Source organism: Sorghum bicolor, chromosome 10, assembly GCF_000003195.3.
Source record: "Sorghum bicolor cultivar BTx623 chromosome 10, Sorghum_bicolor_NCBIv3, whole genome shotgun sequence".
In the NCBI taxonomy this organism is placed as follows: Eukaryota; Viridiplantae; Streptophyta; class Magnoliopsida; order Poales; family Poaceae; genus Sorghum; species Sorghum bicolor.
In genome coordinates this window covers 13,920,937-13,948,929 of record NC_012879.2, presented here as the reverse complement: position 1 = coordinate 13,948,929, position 27,993 = coordinate 13,920,937, and the positions used below count along the sequence as shown (strand labels likewise).

The 27,993-nt window shown below is 44.3% G+C and overlaps 3 protein-coding genes and 1 pseudogene across 4 annotated transcripts; 2 read left to right on the top strand and 2 right to left on the bottom strand.

Moving 5' to 3' along the window:
• LOC8076413 lies at positions 6,909-11,073 on the top strand (annotated as a pseudogene).
• Positions 14,616-20,218, top strand: LOC8073755 (disease resistance protein RPM1). 2 transcript variants are annotated; one of them, XR_002448427.1, is made up of 3 exons: positions 14,616-14,933; positions 16,131-19,160; positions 19,240-20,218. XR_002448427.1 is itself a non-coding variant. In XM_002438212.2 (2 exons), exons 1-2 carry the CDS (start codon positions 14,818-14,820, stop codon positions 19,069-19,071), a joined length of 3,057 nt encoding a protein of 1,018 aa, XP_002438257.1. In that variant the 5' UTR covers positions 14,617-14,817; the 3' UTR covers positions 19,072-20,218. The 2 variants fall into 2 exon arrangements, 1 of the variants encoding a protein (XP_002438257.1); XM_002438212.2 differs by having other exon boundaries at positions 14,617-14,933; positions 16,131-20,218.
• LOC8073754 lies at positions 21,514-22,662 on the bottom strand. Its single transcript, XM_002436847.2, has 2 exons — positions 22,552-22,662; positions 21,514-22,463 (listed from the first exon to the last, which is right to left on the bottom strand). Exons 1-2 carry the CDS (start codon positions 22,660-22,662, stop codon positions 21,885-21,887), a joined length of 690 nt encoding a protein of 229 aa, XP_002436892.2. The 3' UTR covers positions 21,514-21,884.
• On the bottom strand, positions 24,214-26,269 carry LOC8076412 (leucine-rich repeat receptor-like serine/threonine/tyrosine-protein kinase SOBIR1). The gene has a single exon (XM_002436845.2). It carries the CDS (start codon positions 26,199-26,201, stop codon positions 24,666-24,668), a length of 1,536 nt encoding a protein of 511 aa, XP_002436890.1. The 5' UTR covers positions 26,202-26,269; the 3' UTR covers positions 24,214-24,665.

Genomic DNA, 27,993 nt, shown 5'->3' with positions numbered 1-27,993 from the left:
GCAGCACAGATATGAAAAAAACCACAAACAAATCTTAAGACTGGTGAATTATATGTGCAGTTAAGTTTCAAAGTGACAAAGCACTTGCAAACAACATTTAGGTATATGAGACAACAAATAATCAGTCAAAAGTTTCACTCAACCAATCACAGAAGATGACCCCCTACTCTAAGCCTTCCTAGTAGCGATCTAGAATCCAGCCTAAAGAAACCATTGACCCAAATAGCACAACATTAATCCCTTGCTTTGACTCAAATAATCAGGCACAAAGAGTATACAACCAAATATAACTCTTTCTTCACAGACTCTTCCTTCTTCGACAAGATGAGCTCAATGTGGCACGGGGAGGACATCTAAGCTGCACCAGGTAGGTAAATAGGATGTTACGCTGCAAATAAAGAACCGTTCATAACATAACAAACTTTAACTTTAGAAAGATGTACAGATACCTGCAATATAGTATGATGGAATGTACATACAGCTTCAGTTATATAAAACCATTCATTTCATCTAAAAAATATTAAACTCAATTATACTGCAGTGCTCTAAAATACATAAATAAACTCAATTATATGTTAAGTGATACTCTAAAACCATTCAGGTACTTATTGAATTCTTTTATCATTCATCTAAGTGTTTTAGTTAAACATAAAAGAAAAGAGCTCTTATTGTTAATTTCATGAGAATGATTGTAGGTTGTAGCCATGTTCAGGTAAGATAAAAGGAATTAAATAGCAATTGCTGCATTTTGCAAGAAGCACCAGTGAGCAACGCGTACTGTCCGTGTTGAAATCTAACCTACTAATTGACATACTATCTTAGCTTAGTTAGATGTAACCTGCAGATTTCAAAACAAGACATGAATAAATTTGTCATGCCAGCTACGTCATTTGTTGAAAATAAATCCTATCTAAACTTTACCTGAATAAGAAGGTCCGCCAAACAAGTTAAAAAATTTCCCTGCGTCCCCTTAATTATTGTTATTTATGCATAATACTTAGTACCCGTTCCCTGAATGGAATGAAAATAAAGCCGCTAAAACAAAAACTCATTATCAGATTTCTCTACCAAATAGTTTGGATCCTCTATTACTCCATTAATGCAAACAGAAGCACATAGACTAAATATTCCTAAAACTACCAAAAATTGGTCAGACAAGCATATGCTTTTCCTTTAGAGTACATAATCACCGTGTCTGATCATTCCATAAGTTCTTCTAGGCATCTGTCAAATTTTTTGAAGGAGAAGGTAGCAGCATAATAATGTTGACAATTTCACACATATACAACCAGTAACCAGTAGGACACTTCCATAAGTTCTTCTAAGCATATGCTAGAGAGCAAAAGGATCATCTGTTGACCCTATTAGTACTTAGTTAGTGGAAATCTGTATTAACATTGATTAATATTTTTAGATTATGGTATTACTTTTTTGTTGCTTGGTGCTTACCGACAAGCCAAAAATAAGAATTTAGCTATGTGTAGACCTGAGTTTTCAGAGATGTTCAATTATATAAGTTTGACACCACCTAAAACTGGCTTTCCTAAGACAACCTGCTTGGCAAAGTATATTCTAGGTTCAGAAAACAGGGTAGTATAAAATTCTGGATTCAGAAAAACATAGAGAACACATGGGCCACAAAGAGAACACATGGATGCTTGCCTCCAACTGCCTGTTGATTCTGGAGAGAATTGGAGTGACGAAACATACAGCCACATCTTCCTGTTAGGATCTAAGCTAGTGAAGATTACTTAATGTAGCATTATAAAAGAAACTTCAAGCAAGTGCAAACATTGAGAGGGGACAATAGTGGACGATGCATTGTCTATGAGTAAACTACTACAACCATAGTCACGTCAAAGCTCAGGAAAAGTGTAGCTATTCCTGAAATTCAGTTCAATTCAGTCACACATTTCACGTTTTAGAGGTGGGGCAGCAAGAAAAGCAACCTGAAGCTGCTATGGCGGAGCCAGCTGCAGCTTCCATGTTGTTGCTGGCCTGCCGCGCCGGAACACACCCCCATGCTCAGCGGACGACGACAAGTAGGTTGATGTTCTTGACTGGCCTCTGATACGGAACGCACCAATCTCCTCTTCATCCTTGCCCTTGATATCAAGCAGCGGAGCCTGGCCCCTCTCCACCTCAACCTAGATCTAAAATTTGTTTGCTGCACATCCATGTATACGAGTTATAAGCAATTGAAATTTTAATTAGTAGTCAATACTAGATTTCAAGAAATGCTAATAAGAAGGTCAAATCAAACTACCTCGCAATCGAAGAGCACCCAATAATCAGGACGAGGCGCAACCATGTCACGGACAAGCGCGGTGGGACACCGGACAGCTGTCGACGAAAGCTAGTCGGCAGTCTACCTTGAGGTATACCCACGGTAGTAGTTTATCGGTAGACGGTGCGCAAGCTACGAACTCGATGGTGACGCAAGACACAGACAAGGTTTTTATCCAGGTTCAGCCGCCGTGTGGGCGTAATACCAACGTCCTGCGTCTGATTGTATTGAATTGTGTTGAGATGATCCCTATAGGGGGTTCCTTGCCTCTCCTTATATAGTCCAGAGGGCAGAGTTACAGATCTAGAAACTAATCCTAGTCGGTCACAATTGTCATAGATAGCACAATATCAATTCCTATTCTAACCGACCAAAATCCGGCTTGATCTCCACGTCTTGTTTCCTTGCGCGAAACTCCGAGTAGTTGGATCCAGCCTCGGACTGTCTTCGTGATGGGCCAAGCCTCCTGGCCCAAGCCTAGCCGTAAGGTATATGGGTTTATACCCCCACAGCTAATCCCCGAGCACCATGTATTGTGATGTAACACGCCGTCTTGAGCTTCTTCGACCAGTGAGGCTTGACATCTTCGATAACCAGGAAAGTCGCCCGAACAGTTGCAACGGTATTTTGACCAACTTAAAAGACAGTTGATCAACATTGACATCGAAGAAGCAGTTTGTTCGAAGAATGCATGGTGCTCTTAAGAAAAAATATTTCTTTCCCGATGAAGTGTGCCCACTTTACTTTTCTGGAAAGTAAAGACTTTCAAAAAGCAAGCATATTCACCGCAAGGTGAAGTGTACCCACTTAGTCCCCTAACATGCATCGCTAGATGCATCGTACCGATGTAGTCTCCGAGCTTGCTGGAAGGCGAAGTATGAGCCTTGTAGCAAGGTCTAAAAAATTAAAATTATCCAGTCCAATTCATATATAACTGAGAAAAGCATTCCCCAAGCTGTGGTCGGAGAGTTATCGAAGCAAGTCCCGAGCACAGCGCAGAGAGTGATTGATGAGTCTACGAGCACGATCGGTAATCAGCATAGTCCCCGAGCACGACATAGAGACTGATTGACCAGTCCCCGAGCATGGTTGGAAACGTAAACGTGCTCGGTGGTCAGCACAGTCCCCGAGCACGGCGTAGAGACTGGTAGACAAATCTCCGAGCGTGGTTGGGAACGTAAACGTGCTCAGTGATCGGCACAGTCTTCGAGCACAACGTAGAGACTAGTCGACAAGTCTCCGAGCGTGGTTGGGAACGTAAACGTGCTCGGTGGTCGGAGCAGTCCCCGGGCACAGCGTAGGGAATAGTTGACGAGTCCCCGAGCGTAGCTTGTTGACTGGGCCAAACTTCTGAAAAATAAATATAGAAAAAAGGTAGTACATGATGTATAAATAAACTCTAGATAAAAAATTATCACTGAGACATGTTTTAGATTTTTTATTATAAAATTAGCACGAGTAGTTAATTCATCCTAGAGCTTGTACCAGCTCTGGTCTAGCCAACAATCAGCATGAGGTGCGGAACCTAGGCACGCGTAGGATTGTCAGCCACGTCAGAGAGCTACTGTCGACCACCCGGAACGCAGATGGTGGATCTCGTGCACGTGTAGGGAGGAGTCGGAGACAGTACCGGCTCTAGAAAGCTCGTGTAGGAGAAAAAACTAGTCGGCTAAAAAAGTTGTTTTGAAGAATAATAATATTAAAAATATTATACCATAAATAAATAAAATATTAGAAGTGTACTTATCTTTGGACGAAAGTCTGGTCGGTGGTGACAAAATTGTCTGGCCCTCGAGCTTTTTGACTTGTTGTCATGACGGTGGTCGCGGTTGTCGTAGCGTCGTTCTTCGCGGCGATTATTATTGCGACTGGTGGTCAGAACAAGTAGGCCAAACAACTTGGTCAATAGCTCGAGCAGGTCGGCGTCGCCGATCTGCCTCCCTTTGTCGGCGCGGTCGGAGACGTTGCTAGAGTAGTCGGAGTCATAGCCAGCGTGGTTAGAGCCGCGACTGACGTCGATGAAGTGATTGCCGCAGATCGGATCTACGTCTCCTCCGGGGTCGTGGCGGTGAAGCTGTTGAAGCTGACGGTGAACGTGAAGCCGTCTGCCATGGCCGCGAAGTCGGGGATGATGGCCATCTTGTTCGTCTAGAAGACTGTACGCACACCCCCTACCTAGCGCGCCACTGTCGACGAAAGCTAGTCGGCAGTCTACCTTGGGGTATACCCACGGTAGTAGTTTATCGGTAGACGGTACGCAAGCTACGTACTCGATGGTGACGCAAGGCACAGACAAGGTTTTTATCCAGGTTCGGCCGCCGTGTGGGCGTAATACCTACGTCCTGCGTCTGATTGTATTGAATTGTGTTGAGATGATCCCTCTAGGGAGGTCCCTTGCCTCTCCTTATATAGTCCAGAGGGTAGGGTTACAGATCTAGAAACTAATCCTAGTCGGTCACAATTGCCATAGATAGCACAATATCAATTCCTATTCTAACCGACCAAAATCCGGCTTGATCTCCACGTCTTGTTTCCTTGCGCGAAACTCCGAGTAGTTGGATCAAGCCTCGGACTGTCTTCGTGATAGGCCAAGCCTCCTGGCCCAAGCCTAGCCGTAAGGGTATAGAGGTTTATACCCCCACAACAGCCACGACGGACCGCGGTGCGAAAACAGAGGAAGAAGAAAGAGAGCCTGGGTCTGCCGTAGGCGAGGACGAGCGGCCGGAGGAAGGGGCGATGGTGGTTCACCGCCCGTGGCTCGTGCCGCGACGCCGTCTCTGCAGGAGAGCAGCCGCCGAGGGCGGACAGGCACGGCGGGATGTGGGACGGCCACGACAGAGCATGTTGCAGAATCAGACGAAGGAAGAAGAAAGAGGGCCTGATCTGCCGTAGCTGAGGACGAGTGGCCAGAGGAAGGGGCGACGGCGGTTCGTTATCCGAGGCCAGCACCGCGACACCGTCTCCTCGAGGTGGCACGAAATAGGAGGAAGGACCAAACCGAGCGAGGGATGTGGAGGAGGGAGGAGCGGCAATGGCCTAGGGAGGTGATGGAGAGGGTCAATGGTGGCGCAACAATCACATGGTGGAGGGGCACACGGCGGCGGCTGGGTGTGGGTGCGGCATCCCCGGCGTGCTTTGCCCTAGGAGGGGCAAAGGGGAGTCCACGCTTCGTTTTGGGCGAGGGGGCGAGGTGAGTCTACGGTGAAGGTCGGTGAGGTAGAGATTTGACGAGGGCAAGCGGCCGAGCGAAGAGGCGCGTGCGAGCAGAAGGCATGGGCCCACATGTCGGCGCCAAAATTTTATAGGGACGCTTATGGTCGCCAGCTTCACCAGGTATTGGTAGACGGGTCCTCATCACCCTTTTAGGAGTAGAGATTAGCTATACAGTGTCAAATAGCAGTGCTACAGTATCACTTTTCTTTGTAAAAAAAGCTGAAATGCAGTTCGGTTCACTGACTCCAAAAACTTGCTTATAAAATAATAATAATAAAATGTTAAGTTCGCTTTCATGGAATAAATATGTATGGAGCTCTAGTGTATAATACCACCCTTGATCTGTTGTCACGTGTGCAAACAAACTAATCAAACGGGTCTCCTTCCACCTACACTAATTCGTGACTACATGTAGATCCATGAAAAATAGTGCGATGAATCAAAAAAAAGAGAGAAATGACTTGTTTGACACAGCTCAACAACTTCAGTAGTAAAACTGTTTTTTTAGAAAATAGCTTCATGAGTGACTTTTTAGATGAAGTTGAGCTGTTTTGGAAAATGTGTTTGGCAGTAGCTTCACCAACTACTCCATGCATAGTTAAATGAGAGAAATGAGGGAGAAAGCTACAATAAGCTACTTTTTTTAGCTTCATCCCAACTTATGTCTTTGTCTGTTTTAGAAATAAGTGTTTAACAAAAAAAACAGCTCATAACAACTCATAAAGCTGTTGTGAGCTATACCAAATAGACCCAAAAACAGTCTGATGCGGACTGTTAGATCACCAGGTGAGAACACGTGGCAGCAGATCAGGAGTGGCACTATATCTCCATGCATACTGTTTTTTTCTTCTTTTTTTTTTTGCATAGATACACTATGCATACATCTTCCGTTTCATGTTTCGCCTAAGGGGTGTTAGTTCCCCTAATTTAGGTTTTGATCTATCATTTTTACATAATGGAACTAAACAATATATAAATTTTTTGACAAAAAAAATATTTATTCTTCATTTTGGATTTTGGCAAAAAGAGCCCAAGAGAGCCTCAGGAGGTTCTCATAAGGACAATAAATTCTATATTTTGAATAGAACTAAATATAACCTTAAAAATTTTAATATTTTACAGTTTTGTATTTTATATTTTATGGGAACTAAACATCCCGTAATTTTTAGGAGATCATATAAGATTCAAATAATTATAAGCAATGAAAAAAAAGTAGAGCACGAATTTTTTCTGAATCAAAACAAAAGTTTTAATATTAAAATCGGATTATATATATATATATATATATATATATATATTCCTTAAAGTGTTTATAGATTTTTAAAAGGTCATTTCTCACCTTTATTTATTTATAAAAAATAAAAGAAAGCAAGATCGTCGCAAGATTTTGCTCGGTGCAGTGCACGCGCTCTCTATCTAATCCATTCCGCATTCCCTGCGGCCTGCGCATTGACTGCTCCGGTCGCGAGTGCCTGCATCGAACGACTGATGGCTGCGACGGTGGTGAGTATGGCGCGGGTGCTGTTGGGCAGCGCCATCAGCAAGGCCGCCTCCGCCGCCGCCGACGAGGCGAGCCTCCTTCTCGGCGTCCAGAAGGAGATCTGGTACGTGCGCCCCGCCATCTCGCTCCTCCTGCAGTCCTGCTGCCACAGTGTAACCCCTCCCTTATCCTGAAATTATGGAAGAATTACAAACTATAATCAAGAGAACAATTGCTAATTGACTTGGGGAGTCTTCATGGCGACGACTCTTTACCACGGCTTTAACCGCGCGTCGAGGCTAAACTTGTTAATATGGGATCAGTTGAACCCGCACAGCTTTATTTGATTATCATAGGATTCGTGGCCAAAGGTGTTTGATTATGCAATTTCCGTGTGATGCACAGCCACCACAGCTGTTTCACGGATATTGCTTAGTTGAGAGACCAACTGACAACCTCGTATGCTTGACACAGTTTACCAGGAAACTGCAGGACACATAATGTTCATTCACTGGGCCTGTTTCTAAGTGCCTAACTCATGTATTCTTATGTAGTTATGTTATGTCGAGTAAATTTAAAGAATGCGAGGGCCCTTTGGAAAACAAGCACCAATTCTTTGGACAGCCCAACCAATAGACTAATAAAGTGTATTTCCTATTGTTTCAAAATTTAGATTTTGTACATCATCTGTAGGCAGTAGGCATTGGTAGAAATAATGTTCATTCGTGGTTGTGCACAGACTTAGAAAAGGGAAGAATTGAGAGCTATGGTCTGAGCTAATTGTGTTCATTCATGGAAAGTAGCAGTTGAATTTCTCTAAGACATGCTGATGTAGTAACTGCTGCAGGGGAAGGGAATATGTGCCCCTCACTAATGCTACTTGTTAGTTGAGCTGGTCAGCCTCACTACACTATTGTAAATGATGGGCACTAGTTCCATTGAGAATAAAAATTGCGGACCATATGCAAAGTGTTGTACTCCAGTGTCAAAACTAAGTGTTGTTATAACATATCTATATAAATACATAAAATGTTGCTATTATAATGGTTTTTTTTTGTTACATAATCTTTTCATTTTGTTGATTGTTTTAGGCATTGAATCTTATGCCACTGGTCGTGGGGCAAAGGCCGCTCTAATTTTCTATGAACCTATGTTTGGCAGGTACATCAAAGATGAATTAAAGACAATTCAGGCATTCTTGAGAGCTGCTGAAGTAGAGAAGAAGAAAGATGAGTTACTGAAGGTATGGGCAGAGCAAGTACAAGATTTGTCCTATGATATTGAAGATTGTCTGGATGAGTTTAAAGTTCATGTGAAGAGCCAAAGTTTGTCGCGCCAACTGTCGAAGCTTGCTGATCGCCATCGGATTGCAATACGGATTCGGAACCTCAAATCTAGAGTTGAAGAGGTGAGCAACAGGAACACACGCTACAGCCTAATAAAGCCCATTTCCTCTAGCAGCACAGATGAGAGGGATTCCTACATGGAAGACATTCGCAACCAATCAGCTAACAATACAGACGAGTCAGAACTTGTGGGGTTTGCCACTCCTAAAACGGAATTGCTTAAGCTGATAGATGTCAGCCCTGATGATGGTCCTACTAAGGTAATATGTGTTGTTGGTATGGGTGGTTTAGGCAAGACTACTTTGGCAAGGAAGACCTACGAAAGTAAGGAGGATATTTCAAGGTACTTCTCTTGCTGTGCTTGGGTCACTGTATCCCAGTCATTTGACAGGAAGGAGATTCTAAAAGATATGATTAGGCAACTTTTGGGTGCTGATTCAATGGACATACTCTTGAAAGAGTTCCAGGGGAAATTGCTGGTTCAAGTGCAACATCTTTCTGATTGCTTGGTACAAGGTTTAAAGGAGAAAAGGTACTTTGTTGTCCTTGATGATCTATGGAGCATAGATGCGTGGAATTGGATTAATGATATTGCTTTTCCAAAGAACAACAACAGAGGTAGTCGCATATTAGTAACAACACGAGATGCTGGCTTAGCTGAGAGGTGTACATCTGAACCGCTTATTTACCACCTTGAACCCCTTCAAATGGATGATGCTGTACATTTGCTGCTAAGGAAGACAAACAAAAGTGAACAAGTCCTGAAAACAAGTGAGAACATGAAGCACATAGTTACAAAACTAGTAAAAAAGTGTGGTTGTTTACCACTGGCTATACTCACTGTTGGAGGCATTCTTGCGACTAAAAAGATAGGAGAGTGGGGAAAGTTTTTTGAAGAACTCCCTTCAGAACTTGAGAGCAATCTAAGCCTTGAAGCAATGAGGAGGATGGTTACCCTGAGTTATGACCACTTGCCATCTCATCTTAAGCCATGTTTTCTGTACCTAAGCATCTTCCCTGAGGATTTTGAAATTCAAAGGAGGCGCCTGGTAGGTCGGTGGATAGCAGAAGGGTTTGTTAAAGCCAGGGATGGGGTGAACATTGAGGAAGTTGGAAATAGTTACTTCAATGAGCTAATCAACCCAAGTATGATTCAACCATCAACAGTAAATGTAGAAGGAGTTGTTAAAAAATGCACAGTCCATGATATCGTGCGTGATATCATAGTTTCAATTTCTAGAGAGGAAAAATTTGTGCTCTCGCCTAAGGATAATGTCACTAGTGTAGAAGAGGAGAACATCCGTCATGTAGCCTTCCATGGGAACAAGTGCTCAGAAATATGCTTGGACTGGAGCAGTGTCCGTTCAATATCTGTATTTGGCGATAGGCCTATGGAGCCAGCACCTTCATTTTGTTCGCCACAGTTAAGAATGTTGAGAGTCTTGGATTTGGAAGATGCAAAATTTAAAATCACAGAAAAAGATGCCAACAACATAGGGGCTTTGCACCATATGAAGTATCTGAACATTTCAGGAACTTCCTATAATTTTGCACTTCTGAAATCCCTGGGGAAACTAAGATGCTTACAAACCTTGGATTTGAGAGAAGGAAATATTTCAGCACTAACTAGTAATATGATGGAACTTAGAAATCTCCGTAGTCTCCGCTGCAGCAAAAGGTTGGATTATAGTTACTTCAATTTGATGGACAACCCAAAGGGATGCCTGACTATCACGATGTGTTTTCCCATGATATTCACATCACTAGTTAATTTCAGTGACCGTGCCAACTTAATTGCGGAGGTACGGATGGCCTGTTCTACCTGTTGGTCTGATACAAAAGGTGTAAGGGTGCCAAGAGGTATCAACCACCTCAAAAAGTTACAGGTACTAGAAGTTATGGACATCAAAGGAACTAGTAAGAAAGTGATACAAGAGGTTGGAGAACTCAGTCAGCTAAGAAAACTAAGTGTGACATCGAAAGGTGCCACTGAGGACAAATACATGATATTTTGTGCGTCTATTGAAAAGCTTTCTTCACTCCAGTCTCTCCATGTGGATTCTGAGGGATCCTCAGATGTTGAATCATTGGAGTGGCTAGCCTTTATTTCCTCTCCTCCACCCCTCCTAAGGAGTTTAAAGCTGAATGGATCTCTTATCCAGGAGCAAGCTAAAGGAAGATAAAACAATGGAGATACTTGGGGCACTTCCCAATCTTATGCTCCTTCGTCTTTATCGGAATGCTTATGTTGGAGAAAAACTAGTGTTCAGAAGGGGGGCATTCCCAAATCTCAAAGAAGTTGATATTTACTTCTTGAAGCAAGTAAGAGAGATAATATTTGAGGAGGGCACTTCGCCTCACATGGGAAGTATTGAAATCTATGGATGCAGGTTGGAATCAGGGATTGTTGGTGTCAAGCATCTCCCAAGGCTTAAGATTATTGCAGTTCAACATGATGATGATGTAGCAAAGTTTGACATGTTGCATGTAGAAGTGGATACACACCCAAATCATCCAGTATTACAAATGTCTAATGTCCAAAGGTAGTATCCAATGTAGGTGCTGAAGTCACTAATACCCTGCCTGAGTATGAAGTTGACATCTCTTAGTGTTGATGTGGCTTTGATCAATGATTCCCCACACCTACTCACCAACGAATTGTCATCTTGTGGACAAGACAAGTCAGTTCTGCACGGGAATAACTTTGCCTTATGTGTGGTTATCAACTGAGACGTTTTTATTTGCAATTCCTATCTTATATCCCGTGTGAGCCTTTTGGCCATCAGTTCAACGGTACTTACTGCTGATGCCCGTTACTAGTTTAGGCCATGTTTAGTTCCCAAAATTTTCTTTTTGTCCCATCACATTGAATCTTTGGACATATACACAAAACATTGAATATAGATAAAAAAAATAACTAATTGTACAAATTGCTCGTAATTTGCGAGACGAATCTTTTCAGCCTAATTAGTTGATAATTGGACACTAACTGTCAAATAAAACAAAATGCTACAGTAGCTAAATCTAAAAATTTTCGTGAACTAAACGAGGTCTTATTTAGATCTCTCCCTAGGGGATGTAAATAAGCAAATGCCCGTGCTCTGTGACATAAGCTTAGGATTGGGAACGAAGCATCAGTATAGGCTGATTATTGAATTTGAGTTACTTTTACATTCATTTGATGCTAGGCTATTGAATCGCTTCAAGTCAAGCAATTTGTATGATGATGACACGTTTGCAGTCTTCCTTGCAGAATGCTTGGGTCTATGGAAGCTTGGTTTTTGGTAATGCTACCACGACCAGGAATAGCCAGTTTTATATGGCTTATAGAGGTGCTATGTGGATCACAGTCAAAGTCACCTAAATTAGTTCATCATCAGTTCAGCTTTCCAAACGTTCTACTGACGTTAGAACGCTTGCCTGTTAATGATAGCCTAGTGCTAAGAAGATGGAAGGCACGTAATCACCACTACTATCATTATTTGTGACAATGACAGAGCCCTAGTAGAGGGAATGTGTAGTGTCACCACTATAATTACTCATCATGTAATTCTATTAGCAACTCATTTTGTATCACCACTATATAATGAGAAGGAAAGCCATGGCTTAGTATGACAAAATGCTAAGTTAAACTAACTTGGTATTAGTTGTAGGGACCTTGACGCCTAGTGGGGGGATTAGGCTTTCTAAAACTCTACTTTGCCTCCGTATGTACTTATCAAAATCTATGCAAGAAATCTATTTAAATGTGCAACTAGTTTTGCTAAATATCGCTATCTCTATTACAAAAGAGTTATGTAAAATAAGGCTAGGAATATAAAGCACACAACCTAGGTAATAAACAAAGTAAAGTGCGAAGGTAGAGATACAAACTTTCATCGAACGACGATAAGGGATCGAGAAGCTAACACTTTCTCCTGGTTCTCATTGGAGCCCCTTGCAAGGACACATTTGCAAAGGCCAAGCTCTCTCGATTAGGTAACTCTGTGGATAGTTCTCAGGTCTTCCCTACAGGCAAGTAGGTCTCTGAGATGGCCAAACAGTTCCCCTCCGTCTTTACTATCAAGTTTCCGATTCAAACACCGTGGGCCACGTTCCCTCCGGTACATCATAGATAGGCAAACCACAATCATGATTTTGTGTGATCTTGCAAGCTTACAAGCATATAACAACGGTGTGTGCAAGCATCAAACTTTAGAAGTATGCAAACCTCACTGAACACTAGGCCTAAACCTAGAGCAAGTGCTAAAGCATTGGTCTAACTAGCTTAATCACTTCACAAAGCACCTACGCTAATCACCTATGTAATCTTTAAGCACTTTGGTGGCTAGAGAAACTAGAGATAAACCTCAGCTCTCCTACAACTATCTTGAGCTCCGACACTCTATTTGCCCAGCCATGGGGGGTATATACAGCCCCAGCTCCAAATATAGAGGTGCCAAAAGCAATAGGGTCCTGAAGGAGTTGCGGGGTACTCAGGAGTGTTGATATTGGACAGAAGCCTACTATGTTAAGAAACCTAGCCATGGCAGGGTATCTATGAGAACTAGGAGCATACCCCGCGCGTTGCTGCGAGAATTGTAGATTAGTGAATTGTATAGTATGATGATGTAGACTATACTTATTTGTCTTGCTGGCGTGGACACTAAGTTGTTATGTGTGCTATTGGATTTTAATTGTATATATGTGGTAGTGCATTGCATGTTGAGATAAATAGTTATTGAGATTTTACTTAGTGGATTTTAATTTAATATAGTAGTGCATTGCTTAGGTGGATAGCTTGCATACTTAGAGAAATAGTTAGTGGGGTTTAGGATTATAAGAGTTATAGATGTCAATAAATTGTCTGAAGCCCAACCTCCCCTCCCTCCGTTCTCTCATGTGGGCTCAAAACTTGGCAGACCACTCCCACAAAACTTTGTAGTTAGTATGGTAGTTATGCGGTGATTCTTGCTGCAATTTGTAAGAAACTATCTTGATCTGCATCCTCCATTTCACATTTCAACCAGTTTCAGATTTTAGGAGACCATGCAAAATTTAAATAATTCTAAGCAAGGAACAAAAGGTTAAAGCATGATTTCAGAAAAAAAAATAGTTTCATATTTTTTCAAATTATTTTTTTTCTAATATTAAATTAGATTTTAGTATTTTTAAATGTATATTTATTCCTAAAAAAATGTTTGGATTTTTTATAAATTATTTCTATATTTTTTATAAATTTTAATTGGCCTCTCTAAACGACTGTCAAACTCTAATTTACCTTCCTCCAAGAATGACTCTACGAAGAAAGCATATTTGATTGAATCAATCACTAATACTATGATGAAGTTAAAAAAAAGATCATCGAAGATTTTTTCTAGATGGGTGCATTTTTCTACTTTCGGAAGTAATTACTCTCATCTTCAATAAACTATATTACGAATATATGCCTACTCATTTACCAGTTTGGGTATGTTTATATACTCATTTTGTGATACTCGAAATCTTAATACGCAAATTCAAAAGAGCCCATGTGTTTTAGTGTATTATTATAATGTGGCATTATATATTATAGTATATATAAAATAAGTATAATTATATACTCTAAGTATAGTTGTATACTTGACATACATACTATTTTAGATGGTCTAGTACAATTATATACTCCGTCCATAGACACTTCATCAGGCCGTATATATACCTAAAAAATCTAGAGATATAGGAGTAACTATACACCCCATGAGTACGAAATAATTTCCCTTATCCAGATTATATTTGCGTGTGGAAGCTCTATATAGTAACTATCAATATTCATAAAATAAGAAACAATTCTCTCAAGTTTATATCTTTATGTTCTACTCTTTCCGTTCCATTAAAAATGTTGTTTTTAACTTTTGGATATCGTGTTTGACTATTTGTTTTATTCAAATTTTTTATAATTATAAAATAAATAAATTATTATAAAGTATCTCTAATAATAAAATAAGCCATAACAAAATAACTAATATTTATATAGAATTTTTGAATAAGAAACAAGATGTCACGGAGTTTAAAACGTCAGTTTCAATGGAACGGAGAGAATATTCTTTTCAACTACTGTCTCGATCATCGAAGACGAGGAGAAAAAAAGTTGTAACAGTTGCCAATTTGTTTCGCAACAGAAACCTATTACTTGTTTAGGCTGATGGAAGCGATGGCCCAGTGAGTGTGAATATGGGAGAAAAAGGTTATAACCTTTGGTTCTAAACTTGACGCTACAAAATCTTAATTGCCTGTCAAAAAGAAGTCTTAATCATGGTTGGTTTAGTAGCAGGTACTAGTATATATTATACTTATCGATACATGATCTACAGCAAGTTGCAGCAAGAAGTTGGTCATACTCGTACCAGTCCAACTCAAACCGACAAGGCACGCATATAAAAATATGTTTGGCCTGCAGCCTGCTGCTCGGTGTGCAGCTAGCGATTTGTAAGCTTGCGTTGATCGTGCGGAGAGGAAACGGGCAAACGGAGATGGCGGACACGGTTGTGAGCATGGCGAAGTCCTTGTTGGGCAGCGCCATCAGCAAGGCGGCGACGGCCGCCGCGGCCGAGATGAGCTTGCTGATGGGCGTCAAGAAGGATATCTGGTAAGTACGTCTCTGCAGCTACTGTTCGTATTCCTGCCGTTCTTTTCCGTTGGGGCGCCGCTTGCCGGAAGAGCTGGAGCGATCGTCGCGCCAAGCTCCTCGATCTCCCTAGGCAGTAGGCACCCTCTTCTTGCTCTTTTTGCGGTTATTAGAGGTAGCCGTGGTGGGTGCGGCGACGCCCTCGGCTGATCACCGCGACGCCCGCATGGTGTTCGACGGAATTCTGAGGTTGACCCGCGCGGCGTACATCTAACGCGGTCCTGACGAGAAGGAGCTCACCCTGATCCGGGGATCCGGAGATTGAAACTGGGAAAAGGAAGCAAGAGATGTGGGTTGACACTTGTGAGGATGAGGAGGACGAAGGCAGAGGGGTCTGTTGCTGTTTATTGTCAGCTTTCAACCCTTGGACCATACACACTGGAACTGCTTCATTTGATTTCATTAATTGCTTGTTGTGGTTGTGGTCTTGTGGATTGTGGTGGTCAATGAGGGAGAAGGTCACTTGATAGTGTTGGTGATCTTGGACATGGTGGCAGACATAGCAAACTCTTCTAGTTTTTTCTCACTGTATTTTCTGTCTGAATTACATGATGCTTTCTCTTTCAGTCTCAACAAGGAATTCACATCTAGGCACCTCATTTTCTGTCTGAATTTCTCCTGTTAAAGGAAAATCGATTGAATCCAATCATGCTGTATCTACAGAGATCAAAATACATATTGTATTAGACTTAGCACAAAAACTAAGAAGGTATGGGTAAATGAGATGCCATCTTAAGTTCTTAACCTCATTCAGCCCTTTCTAAATTTGTCTATTATTGATGCAACATGACTTCTTTGGCGAAATAACACAGAAATGTGATATGTATGTGAAAATGAGTTAGTTAATTAATGATGAAGTTGTGGAGGGTTATAAGACTGGACAACATTCCCTAGAAACTATAAAATAAGACGTATTTTGAAGATAGTAAAAGATGCTATAAAGTCAAATCTATTTCGAACTGGAGGGAGTATCTTCATGGCTTTGCATATGTTTTTTTTATAAGGACTTTGCATATGTTTAGATGTGCAATTAATATACACACGATCAGTTTATAACCTGTTGATGAAAGTGGAGAACTATCTGCACCACTTTTGCAAGTCACTAGATGTAAGGCACCTAGTCTCGTCCTAAATTCATTTTGAACTTTTGGCTGCCAGGTTCATCAAAGATGAGCTTAAAACAATACAAGCATTCCTTATGGCTGCTGAAACTGTGGAGAAGAAGAACAAGCTACTGAAGGTGTGGGTTGAGCAAATAAGGGATCTGTCATATGACATTGAAGATTGCCTTGATGAGTTTATGGTCCATGTTGGGAGACAAAACTTGTCACAACAGTTGTTGAAGCTCAAACATCGCCATCGGATTGCTGTCCAGATCCGCGACCTCAAATCAAGAGTTGAAGAAGTGAGCAACAGGAATGTACGATACAAATTAATCGAGCCCAATTCTGATAAGCTAGATTCCTACATGGAAGAGGATGTTCGTAATCTGTCAGCTAAGAACATTGATGAGTCTGAACTTGTGGGTTTTGACAACCCAAAAGAAGATTTGATTAAGTTGATCAACATTCATGCAAACCATGGCATTCACCAAGTGATTTCTGTGGTTGGCATGGGTGGTTTAGGGAAGACAACACTTGTTAGGAAGGTTTTCCACAGCATTGACATTGTTGAAAATTTCTCAAGCCGTGCATGGATTACTGTTTCACAATCATTTGACAAGAAGGAGCTGCTCAAGGAACTGATCAAGCAACTTTTTGGTGATGGCTCATCTAAGGAACATTCAAGGGAACTTGAGAACAATAAAGTGAGCGGACTTCAAAGTAAGAAAGTGGATGGCCTCATGGATGTCTTGATGCAAGGTCTAGAGGACAAAAGGTATTTTGTTGTTCTTGATGACTTGTGGAAAATAGATGACTGGAATTGGATTAAAACTACTGCTTTTCCGAAGTCCAACAAGAAAGGTAGCCGGATACTAGTAACCACACGGGATGCTAGCCTAGCTAAATTATGTGCTTCTATTGCTGGTTCTTTTCACTCCCTTGTCTATTGCCTCGAACCCTTACAAGATCATCATGCTAAGGAGTTGTTGTTAAAGAAAACTAACAGAAGCCATCAAGCACTAAAGATAGGAGAGGCTGAGCACATATTTGATATGATACTCAAAAAGTGTGCAGGATTACCGCTAGCTATTGTCACAATAGGAGGTGTCCTTGGCACAACACATCTAGAAGAGTGGGCAAAATTGTATCAACAACTGCCATCAGAGCTTGAGAGTAACCTAAGTTTGGAAGCAATGAAGAAAGTAGTCACTCTTAGCTACACCCACTTGCCTTCTCATCTCAAACCCTGTTTCCTGTACCTAAGCATTTTCCCAGAGGATTTTAAGATAAAAAGAAGATGTCTGGTAAACAGATGGATAGCAGAGGGTTTTGTTGTGGCTAAGATAGGAATGACTGTGGAGGATGTTGGGAATAGCTACTTTGATGATCTGATCAACAGAAGCATGATTCAACCATACAAATTTTGTAAACGAGGACTGGTGCAGACCTGTCTAGTCCATGATATCATGCGTGACATCACAGTTTCTATCTGTTTAGAGGAGAATTTCGTATTCTTTCCTATGGAATATGGCACTGGGATTGTGCCGGACAGCGTTCGCCACCTTTCTATCGACGGAAGGCAGGAGTCAGAGCTAAGCTTTGACCTGAGCCGAGTTCGGTCATTAAGTGTGTTTTACAAGCCTATTGAACCACTAGCTTCATTGTGTTCACCACAATTGAGGATGCTCAGGGTGTTAGATCTAGAACATTGTCACCATCGCATAACGCAGCAGGATATCAGGAACATTGGATTGTTTCACCACTTGAAGTACATATCTGTCAGGAAAGGGTCATACATATATGCTCTTCCAAAGTCTATTGGGAGACTGCGAGGATTACAAACTCTGGACATAAGGGGATCGCATATGACAAAACTTCCTGTAGAAGTCACTAAGCTTCAAAATCTGCGTATTCTTCGGTGTAGCAGCATTTCAGTTTACAAGTACTATAAACCAAGTATATATTTGCCCAAAGAGAGCTTAGTCAAGTTGCCCTTGTTATTGAAGAATTATGGTAATCGAGATAAACGAGCGGAGGTGGTTGCAGACTTGTACAATGGCTTCTCTAGTTGTTGGTCAAGATCATCTGGTATAAGGGTGCCAAAAGGAATAGGGGCCCTAAAGCAGTTACGGGTACTTGAGAGTGTTGATATTGGGCGAAGTACCAACACAGCAGTTCAAGATTTGCGGGAGCTTACTCGGCTGAGAAAATTAGCCGTGGCAGGGGTATCCAGGAGAAACGTCAATAAATTGTCTGAAGCCCTTCAGAACCTCCCCTCCCTCCGTTCTCTTCGTGTGGACTCAAAACTTGACAAACCTCTCCCACTAGACCAGCTCTACCTTGCGTCTTCTCCTCCCCCATTGCATTGCCTCAAGTTGACTGGACAACTTGAAGAAATTCCTAATTGGATTGGTAAGCTTGTGAGCCTCGTGAAAGTTCAGTTAATTCTCACCAAACTGAAAGATGTTGAATTATTAAGAATGCTCGGGAAGCTGCCCAACCTTGTATGCCTCCGTCTTATTTTAGATGCATACATTGTAGAAGAACTAGTCCTTCACACAAGGACATTTCCAAAGCTTGGGATTCTTCAGCTTGGCCATTTGAATGAACTGAGAAAGGTGACATTTGAGGAAGGTACATCACCTAAGCTAGAAAAGATAATAATTGAAGATTGCCATTCTGACTTAAAGATATGTGGTATCAGCAGCCTCCAAAGCCTAGAGGAGATTTTACATTTCACAAGACGTAAGCTGGTGAAGGTAGACAGACCACATCAGAATGTGGAGACACATGGCAGTCATCCTTTGTTGCAAGCAGAGCAGAGCCAAAGCAGCCATGACATGCGGGATGCCGAAACGTCTATGAGAACAAAAGTTGAGACAGGAGAGAGTTCGCAGTCAATATCTAAACCTGATGGGCCTGGTATTCATCTATCCCTTCAGGGACCGAATTGGAAGAGAAGCCATTCCTGGCCACCCACAACTTCTGCAGGCTAGCAACAAGCGACCATGCTTCTGCAAACTATTTTAATTTGTATGCGTCCTCTTTTCGTCTGAATGGGAATATACATAAATGATAACAGAAGGTATGATGGTCCCTCATTTTTCCCCTCATTGAAGCTTCACCAGGGAATGAAACATATATGCTGTTGCAACTTTTTCTAGGTTGTCATATATCAGGGAGGACCATTTTGAACAATTCACTTTGTTCTCTTAGCACCATGATCGAAGTTTGGCTTGATTTAATCGAATGATTTCAATGGACCCAATGCATAGGTTGAGTTGTCTTTTTTTATCCTCCATGTACAGCTTGAGTTTTAAGTTCAGATTTAAGGTGTGACATAGGACATCATTGTTAATGTTAGGAAAAATACAATAAGAGTTTATTTTTTTGAACGATTCTTTTACAATAAGAGTTTATTTCATGGATTATGCACTTATATGACATTTTGGCACAATTTGAACTAGACCTATGGTGGCCATGTGTGTTGATGTGAGATCATGATGGTTTATCTCACCTTTCTAGTTAAAGAAAATCTCCAATGGCTCCTAATATTTTTCAACCCCCTCCCTAATAAAGAGTGATGCTGGAGATGCTTATGTAGTTATAGGATTAGGGGGGATGCAAACTCTAGTATCTCCTCCGGAATATCTAGCCCCAACACATGAGACCCACTTGTCATCCTTTACCTTTTTTTTTCCTCCTCTCTTATATTTCTTTCTTTCCTCTCGTGTTACAGTTGTACTTGGCACAAAGATTGTTAGAATATGATACCTCTAGTTAAGCGTAGCAGTCTTTGAGACTTTGAAAGGGTATTGCGAGTATGAGACAAGCTTACACCGTATTAAGAATGACATATATGAATTGCATAGAAATTTTTAGATGACGATGTTGAAGCAACCACAACAAGATATTAGGATTTTGATGAAGCTGTCCGTAAATTCTATAAGTACAACTCAAAAAAGTAAAAGTGATTGTTGTTCTCTCATAAACTTACTTGATCATCTAGTACAATAGAGCTGTCTAGCCTAATCCTCTTGAACACTCTTAATTGCTTCTTACATGCCTCGGAGATCCTGGTGTTGACTTGTTGATGCATACAAGTCGTAGTCTTATTCCTAGTAGGATTCTACATTCAAGTCCTGGTAGAATTAGAAGTCTCAGCTCTTGTTCTAGTCCAAGTGGGATTTTGAGTCACATAGAACAAAGATGTACGTGACACTACATATTTTCATATGACAGTTGTTGTGGTGATTACTCTAAATTGCTACATTGGTTGAAGTGTCCACATGGATTCTTGCAACAACCAAAGTAGGCTTGAATGCAACATTGTCTATTAACATCTGGGCTTTCACGGGATGGCTATAATGTGAGATATATTCTCCTGCATATATCTAAAAAAGTTACATAATTACAAGGTGTTTGGTTGCAGTCCACATGTAGCCAGGGCTCACTGGGGCCAAAAAATAGATGTTTGGTTGGTTGAAGAAGGTTTGGGGCATGGCCACCTTGGGCCAGCCTTTGAAAGCCCAAATTGGGCTTCCCAACTGAGCCTGGTTCTGGCCAGCCGCCTGGCCAAGTTCTCGTCACCGATCTTCGTCGCGTTGTCTTCTTCGTGGCGTGTGTGGCCGCCACCATCGCGCTCACGTCGTCCATTTGCTCGGCGTGCGGCCGCAAGCCAAAGCCGGCCGCCAATGCGGACCCGGCCGCGTCGGACCAGCCGGCCGGGACAGGCTCCATCTCCGGCGGCAGCGAGGAGGCTGCAGGCACCGGGGAGGGGTACGAGGAGGTGGTGAGGTTGTCGCCGGAGCTGGCGACGCACGGCGCCATCGACCCGGTGGCGCTGCCGTCGTCGACGTCGAAGCAGCGGCTCTCCAGATCCGCGTTCACCGGCCGCGAAGGCAAAGGCACGGCTTCTACAGCAGGGCGCGGCGGTTGTTTCGCGACAAGGCCGTGCAAGATGATGCAGCAGGGCGCGGCGGCCGCCGGGATGACCTTTGTCTCCGGAGCCTCCTCTTGAACTCGGGTAGCCACGCGCGGCTGTGCCTCCGTCGTCGCCTCGCGCCACGTCGCCTCCTCGTCGCATGCTACCTGCTCATCTTCCTCATGTGGACCACGACTGCCATTGTCGTACACCATCACCGCCTTCCAGCTCGCGTTTGGCTCCTTGCTCATCTTCCTCATGTGGGCCACCAGGCTCCACCCGGTGCCTAGGCTCTTCGCTACGCAAGTGAGGCCATTCTTGCCGCGACGACTGCAATCTCGGTTCCCCCTTCCCTTGGTAGTTTGTTGATTCGTAGTACAACTGTTGCGGCTGCAGCTGGGCATGATGGGAGGAGGAAGATCAGTGTGTGTATGCCAGGTGTTTGAGAAAATGTCTCAAAGGAGGTAAACTCATCGGCTCAAGGAAGAGGTAACTGTATGCAAACTAAATCAACAAACCAAACACGAATTCATCCTAGCCAGGCTCAGTAGCGTATGCAACAAAACAAGCGGGTCTTGGCTTGCTAAGAGCAGGCTTGAGATAGCCTGGTTTAGTTTTACTGGCCTGACTCGTATAGGAAACGAGAGCTTTTTACCTATATGCCATTACCAAACCACCATGCCACTAAAAAGTTGTTTCGCACCGCTATGCCCAACTTCATCTTCGACTATACCCGTGTGCCATTTCGTCCCCATTCCGTCTATTTTCTTCCGTTTAAGAGGTCTGACAAGTGGGTCCCAGGTAGCACAATGTCCTTCTTGCCCTTCTAGTCACGGGAGATAAAAGGAGCGAGGGCACCGTTCCCCACTCGCACTCTCTCCTCTCTCAAAACCCCGAGCTCGCCATGAGCCCCGCCATGGCCATCTTCGTCGGCGCGCTCTTCCCGCCGAAGATGCCCAACAGCCTCGTGTTGCGCGGGCACCTGGAGGAGGCGTGTCGCGTGCTGGAGAAGGTGCGCGGCACGCACAAGGTGGACGCAGAGTTCCAGGACCTCAAGGAGGCCAGCGATGCCGCACGCGCCGTCACGGGCACGTTCCGTAACCTGCCGATGGGGCGGGACAGGAGGCGGTGGTCGCCAAGGAGGAAGCGCACCGAGCCGACGAGCGAGTCCCCGCCGAAGTGCCAAGTGCCCGCGGCGACCGCGTAGATCTCGACGGAGACGGCGGCGCGCGAGTCGTCGGCGAGCGAGGCCTCGCGCACGAGGAAGAGGAGGCGGGCGTGCCACCCGGGCCGCCTTCGCGCTCTCCTCCGAGCGGGCCCACGCCGACGGGGCCGGCTCCACCTTCCGCTTCCCCGGCTTCTACTCCTCCGCCCCCGCCCAGGCCCCTTCACCCGCCGCGCCGACGCCCCAGCAGTCCCCACCGCTCTTCCCGGAGGAGCCGCCAAAAGTTTCGACTCAGCACACTCGCAGGATCACCGTCGACCACTTCTGCGGCTTCTTCTTCGGCAGGATCACCTTCACCGGCCTCCGCCCTGCGGCCTCCGTCGTCACAGCAGGCGCAGGCGTCGGCGCCGGCGCCGCCTCGCCTGACGAGGCCGCCGAGGCGCACAGCGGCCGCACTGCCGCGGCGCGCGTGGAGGAGGCGATGGCGAGCAGCAACATGGCCAGGAGGAGGTGGCTCCCCTCTCAGAGTCTCGGGAAATATCTCGGCGGGGGAAGAGCGGGGAGGGGAAGCCGCAGACGCGGAGGGAACGCGGAGTGATCAGGAACTGGGACGGCTGAACCGGAGATTGGCGTCGACGCGTATCCGTGTATGTCGTGGGGTCTCAACTCTCAAAAAATCAAATTTTGTTGGTGTTTTTTTTTAGCGTGTGTCTGTAAACGTACGTACTATCTGTGGACCCTGGCAGCAGCATACTCCATAGTGTTTTATTTACTGATTTCTAGCTCCAGTTCATTGCTTCTCTAATAAAGCGATTGGTGATACTCTTTATGTTCCTATCTTTTATTATATATTTATTATCGAAGCACATAGCAAATGTTACATATCTAAAAGTAATAATCAACACATCCTATAATTTGAAATAATGAGAGTAGAAGATATGTAATCGACTCTCTAGTTTGCTCTCTGTTGTGACTTGTGAGCTGAGCATCACTAAAATTGGCAGTCAGTGGCATTGGGGACAAGAAAATTTTATTGTGGAGACCAAGTAACCCAGGGACATTCAAGTCTATTGTCATGCCACTTAACTGCCGTTAGGCTTAAAAATGGACGGAATGGCACACGGGTATAGTCGAAGATGAAGTTGGGCACAACGGTACGAAACAACTTTTTAGTGGCATGGTGGTTTGGTCCATCTTTCATAATGGCATACGGATAAAAAGCTCAGGAAACTAACCAAACACACCCTATTTAGTGAATAGTAACCAAGTAAAAGCGACAAAATTTAAATAGCAAAGGGAAAAGAGGAGCTACGGATTCTTACAATAGTGCGTAGTATTTTCCTACTCTAAATAGGTGTATCATATTTGTATGGTTAAATAGCACAAGAAAACCACATTGTAACAGCTCTGCTTGAAACATCAAATAAATGTGGTTGGAGGTTGTGTGCTAACCAGACATTATACGTTTTAACATGGGAAATTGGTGTTCTCTTGCCCCTCTAAAGGCCAATTGTGATTTTAAACTCATTTTAATTTTTCAACTTTGTAATTTTATCCTCAGTTTTTGAATCCCAAGCCACTGTTTCGCTCCTTGTTTTAGACCCGTTAGATTAATGTTGAATAAATAAATTAAATAAAGTGAAAAAAATAAAGATGATATTAACTCCTTACTCCTGAGCTTAACCTAACCCTCTCGGATTTAGCTGATAGTTGATTAAGCATGTTCATTTTGTTAAACTTTGTTTAAATCTAAAATCTTTGCAAAATGTTTCTATAAGATTCTTTTAAAAGGTCGTCTGAATATTTGATATTAAAATAGAGGTTAAAGTCACATAATACTTACAATGCTCTTCTCAACGAAATAGGGGTAAACTCTGCCCTCACTTGGAAAAAGCTGAGACAAAAACCACGAAAGTTCAAGAAATAAGAGAAAAACACTTCAAATCAAACACAAGAATAATTAAGAACATAAGAGCCGCTTCTCAGGAGGGAGCTGTAGCTAGCATTATTGGATTTGGAAACTTGTACCGGAAGAAGATCGCTCGAATCTTTCAAGCAAAGATACTGTAGAAAAGGAGCACGTGAATCATACTGGTATTTAGCACTAACCATGCCAAAGCTCGCAAGCATCTCGCAAGCAAAAACAAAGGATAGAGATGCATTGATGTGTATACCAGGTCCGGTCCCTAGTCCAGCGCGTGCGCCGACTTCCCGATCTAGTACTATCCTACTGACCAGTCCTAGTCAACCGGTCCCACTTGACAGCTGCCGCGACGATTTCACGATACGTGCTACAATACAACAGTTGCTACTCTAGCTAGCACTAATCCACAGTCCAGAGACGCAGAGAGAATTTATTGAAATTTGAAACTACTTTCTTCGTTTGCCTAAAATGTTATGACTAAAGATACGATTCGCTGATGACTGGTAAATCTAGGAGATAATCTCAAACGGGTAGTAATTTGTATGTAGTGATTGATCTGATTGAAGTGGCTGGGTGGCTAGGTCTTGATCTGCGAGAGCATGCAGCGGACGTCCTTGGCGGTGGGCCGCTCCTTGGGGTCGTCCTTGGTGCAGAAGAGCGCGATGCGCAGCAGCAGCAGGATCTGCTCGTCGTGTCCGGCGCCGGCGATGGCCGGGTCGATGGCCTGCGCGTGCTCCCCGCTCTCCATGACTCGGCGCAGCCACTTGACGAGCCCCACCACCTCCTCCGTCTCCGTGAAGAACTGGTCGGACGGCTCCTTCCCCGTGGCCAGCACCGCCAGGATGACCCCGAAGCTGTACACGTCGCACTTGGCCGTGAACTTCACCGTCTGGTAGTACTCCGGCGCGATGTACCCCAGCGTGCCGGCCACGTTCGACGCCGTCACGTGCGTGTGCGAGTCCGGCATCGCCTTGGCCAGCCCGAAGTCCGCGATCCGGGGCTCCAGGTCGTCGTCCAGCAGGATGTTGGCCGGCTTCAGGTCCCGGTGGATGATCTGCGGCTGGTGGGAGACGTGCAGGTACTCCAGCCCCGCCGCCACGCCCACCGCCACGCGGAGACGCGCCGGCCACGAAAGCCCGCCGGAGGTTCCGGTGCAGGTGCCGGTGCCTCCGTCCTCGCCGCCGCCGCCGTCCTCGACCTCGACGGCACTGTTGCCGGCTTTCAGCGCGTGGTGCAGGCTGCCGTTCTTCATGTACTCGTACACCAGGTAGTGGCAGTCCGGGCGCGGCACGTGCGCCGCCAGCGGCAGCAGGTTGCGGTGGCGGATGTGGCCCACCGTGCGGATCTCCGACTGGATCTGCCGCGACCGCTTGTCCAGCTGCCGGCTCTCCTCGTCGCTGAGGTTGTTGTTGGTGGCCGGCGCGTCGCCGCCGTGCTTCTTGATCTTCTTGATGGCGATGAAGCGGGGCGCGTCGCCCTCCCGCTCCACGGGGAGCTGCGCCTTGTACACCTCCCCGCACCCGCCGCGCCCGATCACGGCCAGCGACGCCAGCCCGTCCTCCTTCTCCAGGAACGCCAGGTGCTCCGGCCGCCGGATCAGCTTCGGGGTGAAGATCATCACGCCGGAGCGCGACCGGTACCGCCCGCGGACGCAGTTGAGCGCCAGCCGGAACAGCACCGACAGCACCAGACCGGAGATGACGCCCGCCACGGAACCCACCACGAAGCCGATGATCCAGTTGCGCACCCGGTGCTTGTGGCTGCGGTGGCGACGCCCGCCGTCACTCTGCGAGGCGGCCGGCGCCGGCGCGCTGGCGTTGTTGGCCGTCGCAGGGGAGCTGCTGCGGTTCTTGGGACTGCTGCCGCCGCCGGTCGGGCTGCTCTTCTCCGCAAGGACGTACCGGTGCGGCACCGTGGTGGTGCGGCGGTGGTGGTGCTGCACGTGTCGGGTCCCCAGGCGGGACCGCCGCGCCATGACCGAGTGCGCCACGGCATGCCGGCCGTCGTAGCTCTCCACGGTGGAGACGAAGGTGACGAGGAGGAGCGTGGCGAGGGAGACGAGGACGACGACGGACCTGCCCGGCCCCGGCGTGGTTCTCGCAGCTGACGCCATGGTCGTCGGGCACGGGCAGCTTCGATCGGAGCCGGTCCGTCTCTGTGGGGGTGGGTGGAAGCAGAGGTTTTTAATAATGGCGGGGGTGTGGTGACTGCTGGACGCTGGAATGCCGTGTGGAACGGATGGACGGCTCTGGTGAGTTTCTTGACCGGATGGACGGGTCAGATTCGTGAGAGGGACGTATGCCCCACCACCCTCCCTGTTCCTGTTGCCTGCGACTGCGAGCTGCCCGGGTCCCGACCGGCGACGGCTGAGAGACGACTTGACTGGATACAGGTCAAGAACCGGCGTGCACGGCTAGTGTGGAAATTTTGCGAGGGACGGACGGGACGGCTATGCACCGGAGGCTGACTCTGCATCAACGACTTACGACTTGCTTTCGCTTGCGACCACATATTTGTAGCAAATCAGTGTCATGTTATGAATTAACTTAGTTGACCCGTCCTGACTCAGTCTTTTAGATGTGTTTATAAAAGTAGAATTTACTTAAATGTGTTTATAAAAATGAGTGTGTCTACGTTGTGAGTGTTTGTATTGTACCATGAAATTCTTGAAAAAATAACTTTTTTTTCTTTTCCGTGTGAGAGCGAACGTAATTGAGACAGAATCGTAATCACGTAGTACTTACTCTACTGGTTATAAATTTTGCATCGAGAGGAATACAGGAAGGACGGCAGCCGGCTCAACAAGCTCAAAGAAGACCATAGTGGCACGCCAACTACTGTAAATTTCACATAGCGGCTTCTTTGCTTAGTTTTTTTTAATCAATATAAACCAGAACATGTTTAAGCCTCTGACTCGGTATGAATACTCACATTCCAGTGATAATCAATATATGACTATGGATGGTGAGATGTCATCCACATTGTCTTTCCGAGGTGCTAAAGTATAAGGTCAATTTAACTGAGCTTATATGAGTGTGTATGTTTTGTATTGTGATACTTTTTTTCTCCGGCGGCTTGAGAGTTCTTGGGTAATTAGACAAAAAGTTGTGAAAATTTCAAAATAATGTTTACATAAAATATATATAATATCAGCAATTATCCCCTAAAATTTGATCCAATAAATTTCTGTAATGGAAGAAGGGTAGAAATGTTAGGAAAACGAAAGAAAAAAAAACTATTGGATTTTGATTTGACAAATAGCCGAAGGATAATGCTTCGATGGAGCAAATATTGCTGGAGGCATTAGTTGAACAGAATATTGCGAAAATGATTGATTGTGCCAGTGGCCACTCAAGTTTTTCACCGGTTGTGTGGCAACGATATATATAGTTCCTATTTTTATACATCAACACAGATGTTTTGTACTCCCTCCATTACAAATTAGAAATCATTCTATCTTTCTTGAAGAGTTAAAACATCTCAAATTTAATCAAATTCATGTAGTATAATATTTATGATACCAAATTAGTATCATTAAATTCTTCATTCATTATATTTTCATACTACTCTTATCTGATGTCTTTGTAATTCTTTCTATAATTTTATTTAAAATTAAGGTGCTTTAATTCTCTAAGAAAATTATAATAACTTATAATTTATATTTAGAATGGAGTGAGTATCTTCCCTTCGTAGTACCAAAGTAGACGAAGCATGTACTCATGTGGAGGACCATTGTGAAAAGTTTAATAAATGATAAAAAGTAGAAAGCGATGTTTCTAAGTTCCCCACTGAAGCACAATGCAAGATTTTTGAAGAATCTTTTCTTTTTGTGTGTGTGGCCAGTATGTTTTGCGTGTGCAAGATATATGAACATTGTTGTATTTCAGCGGCATCCAAATTATAGC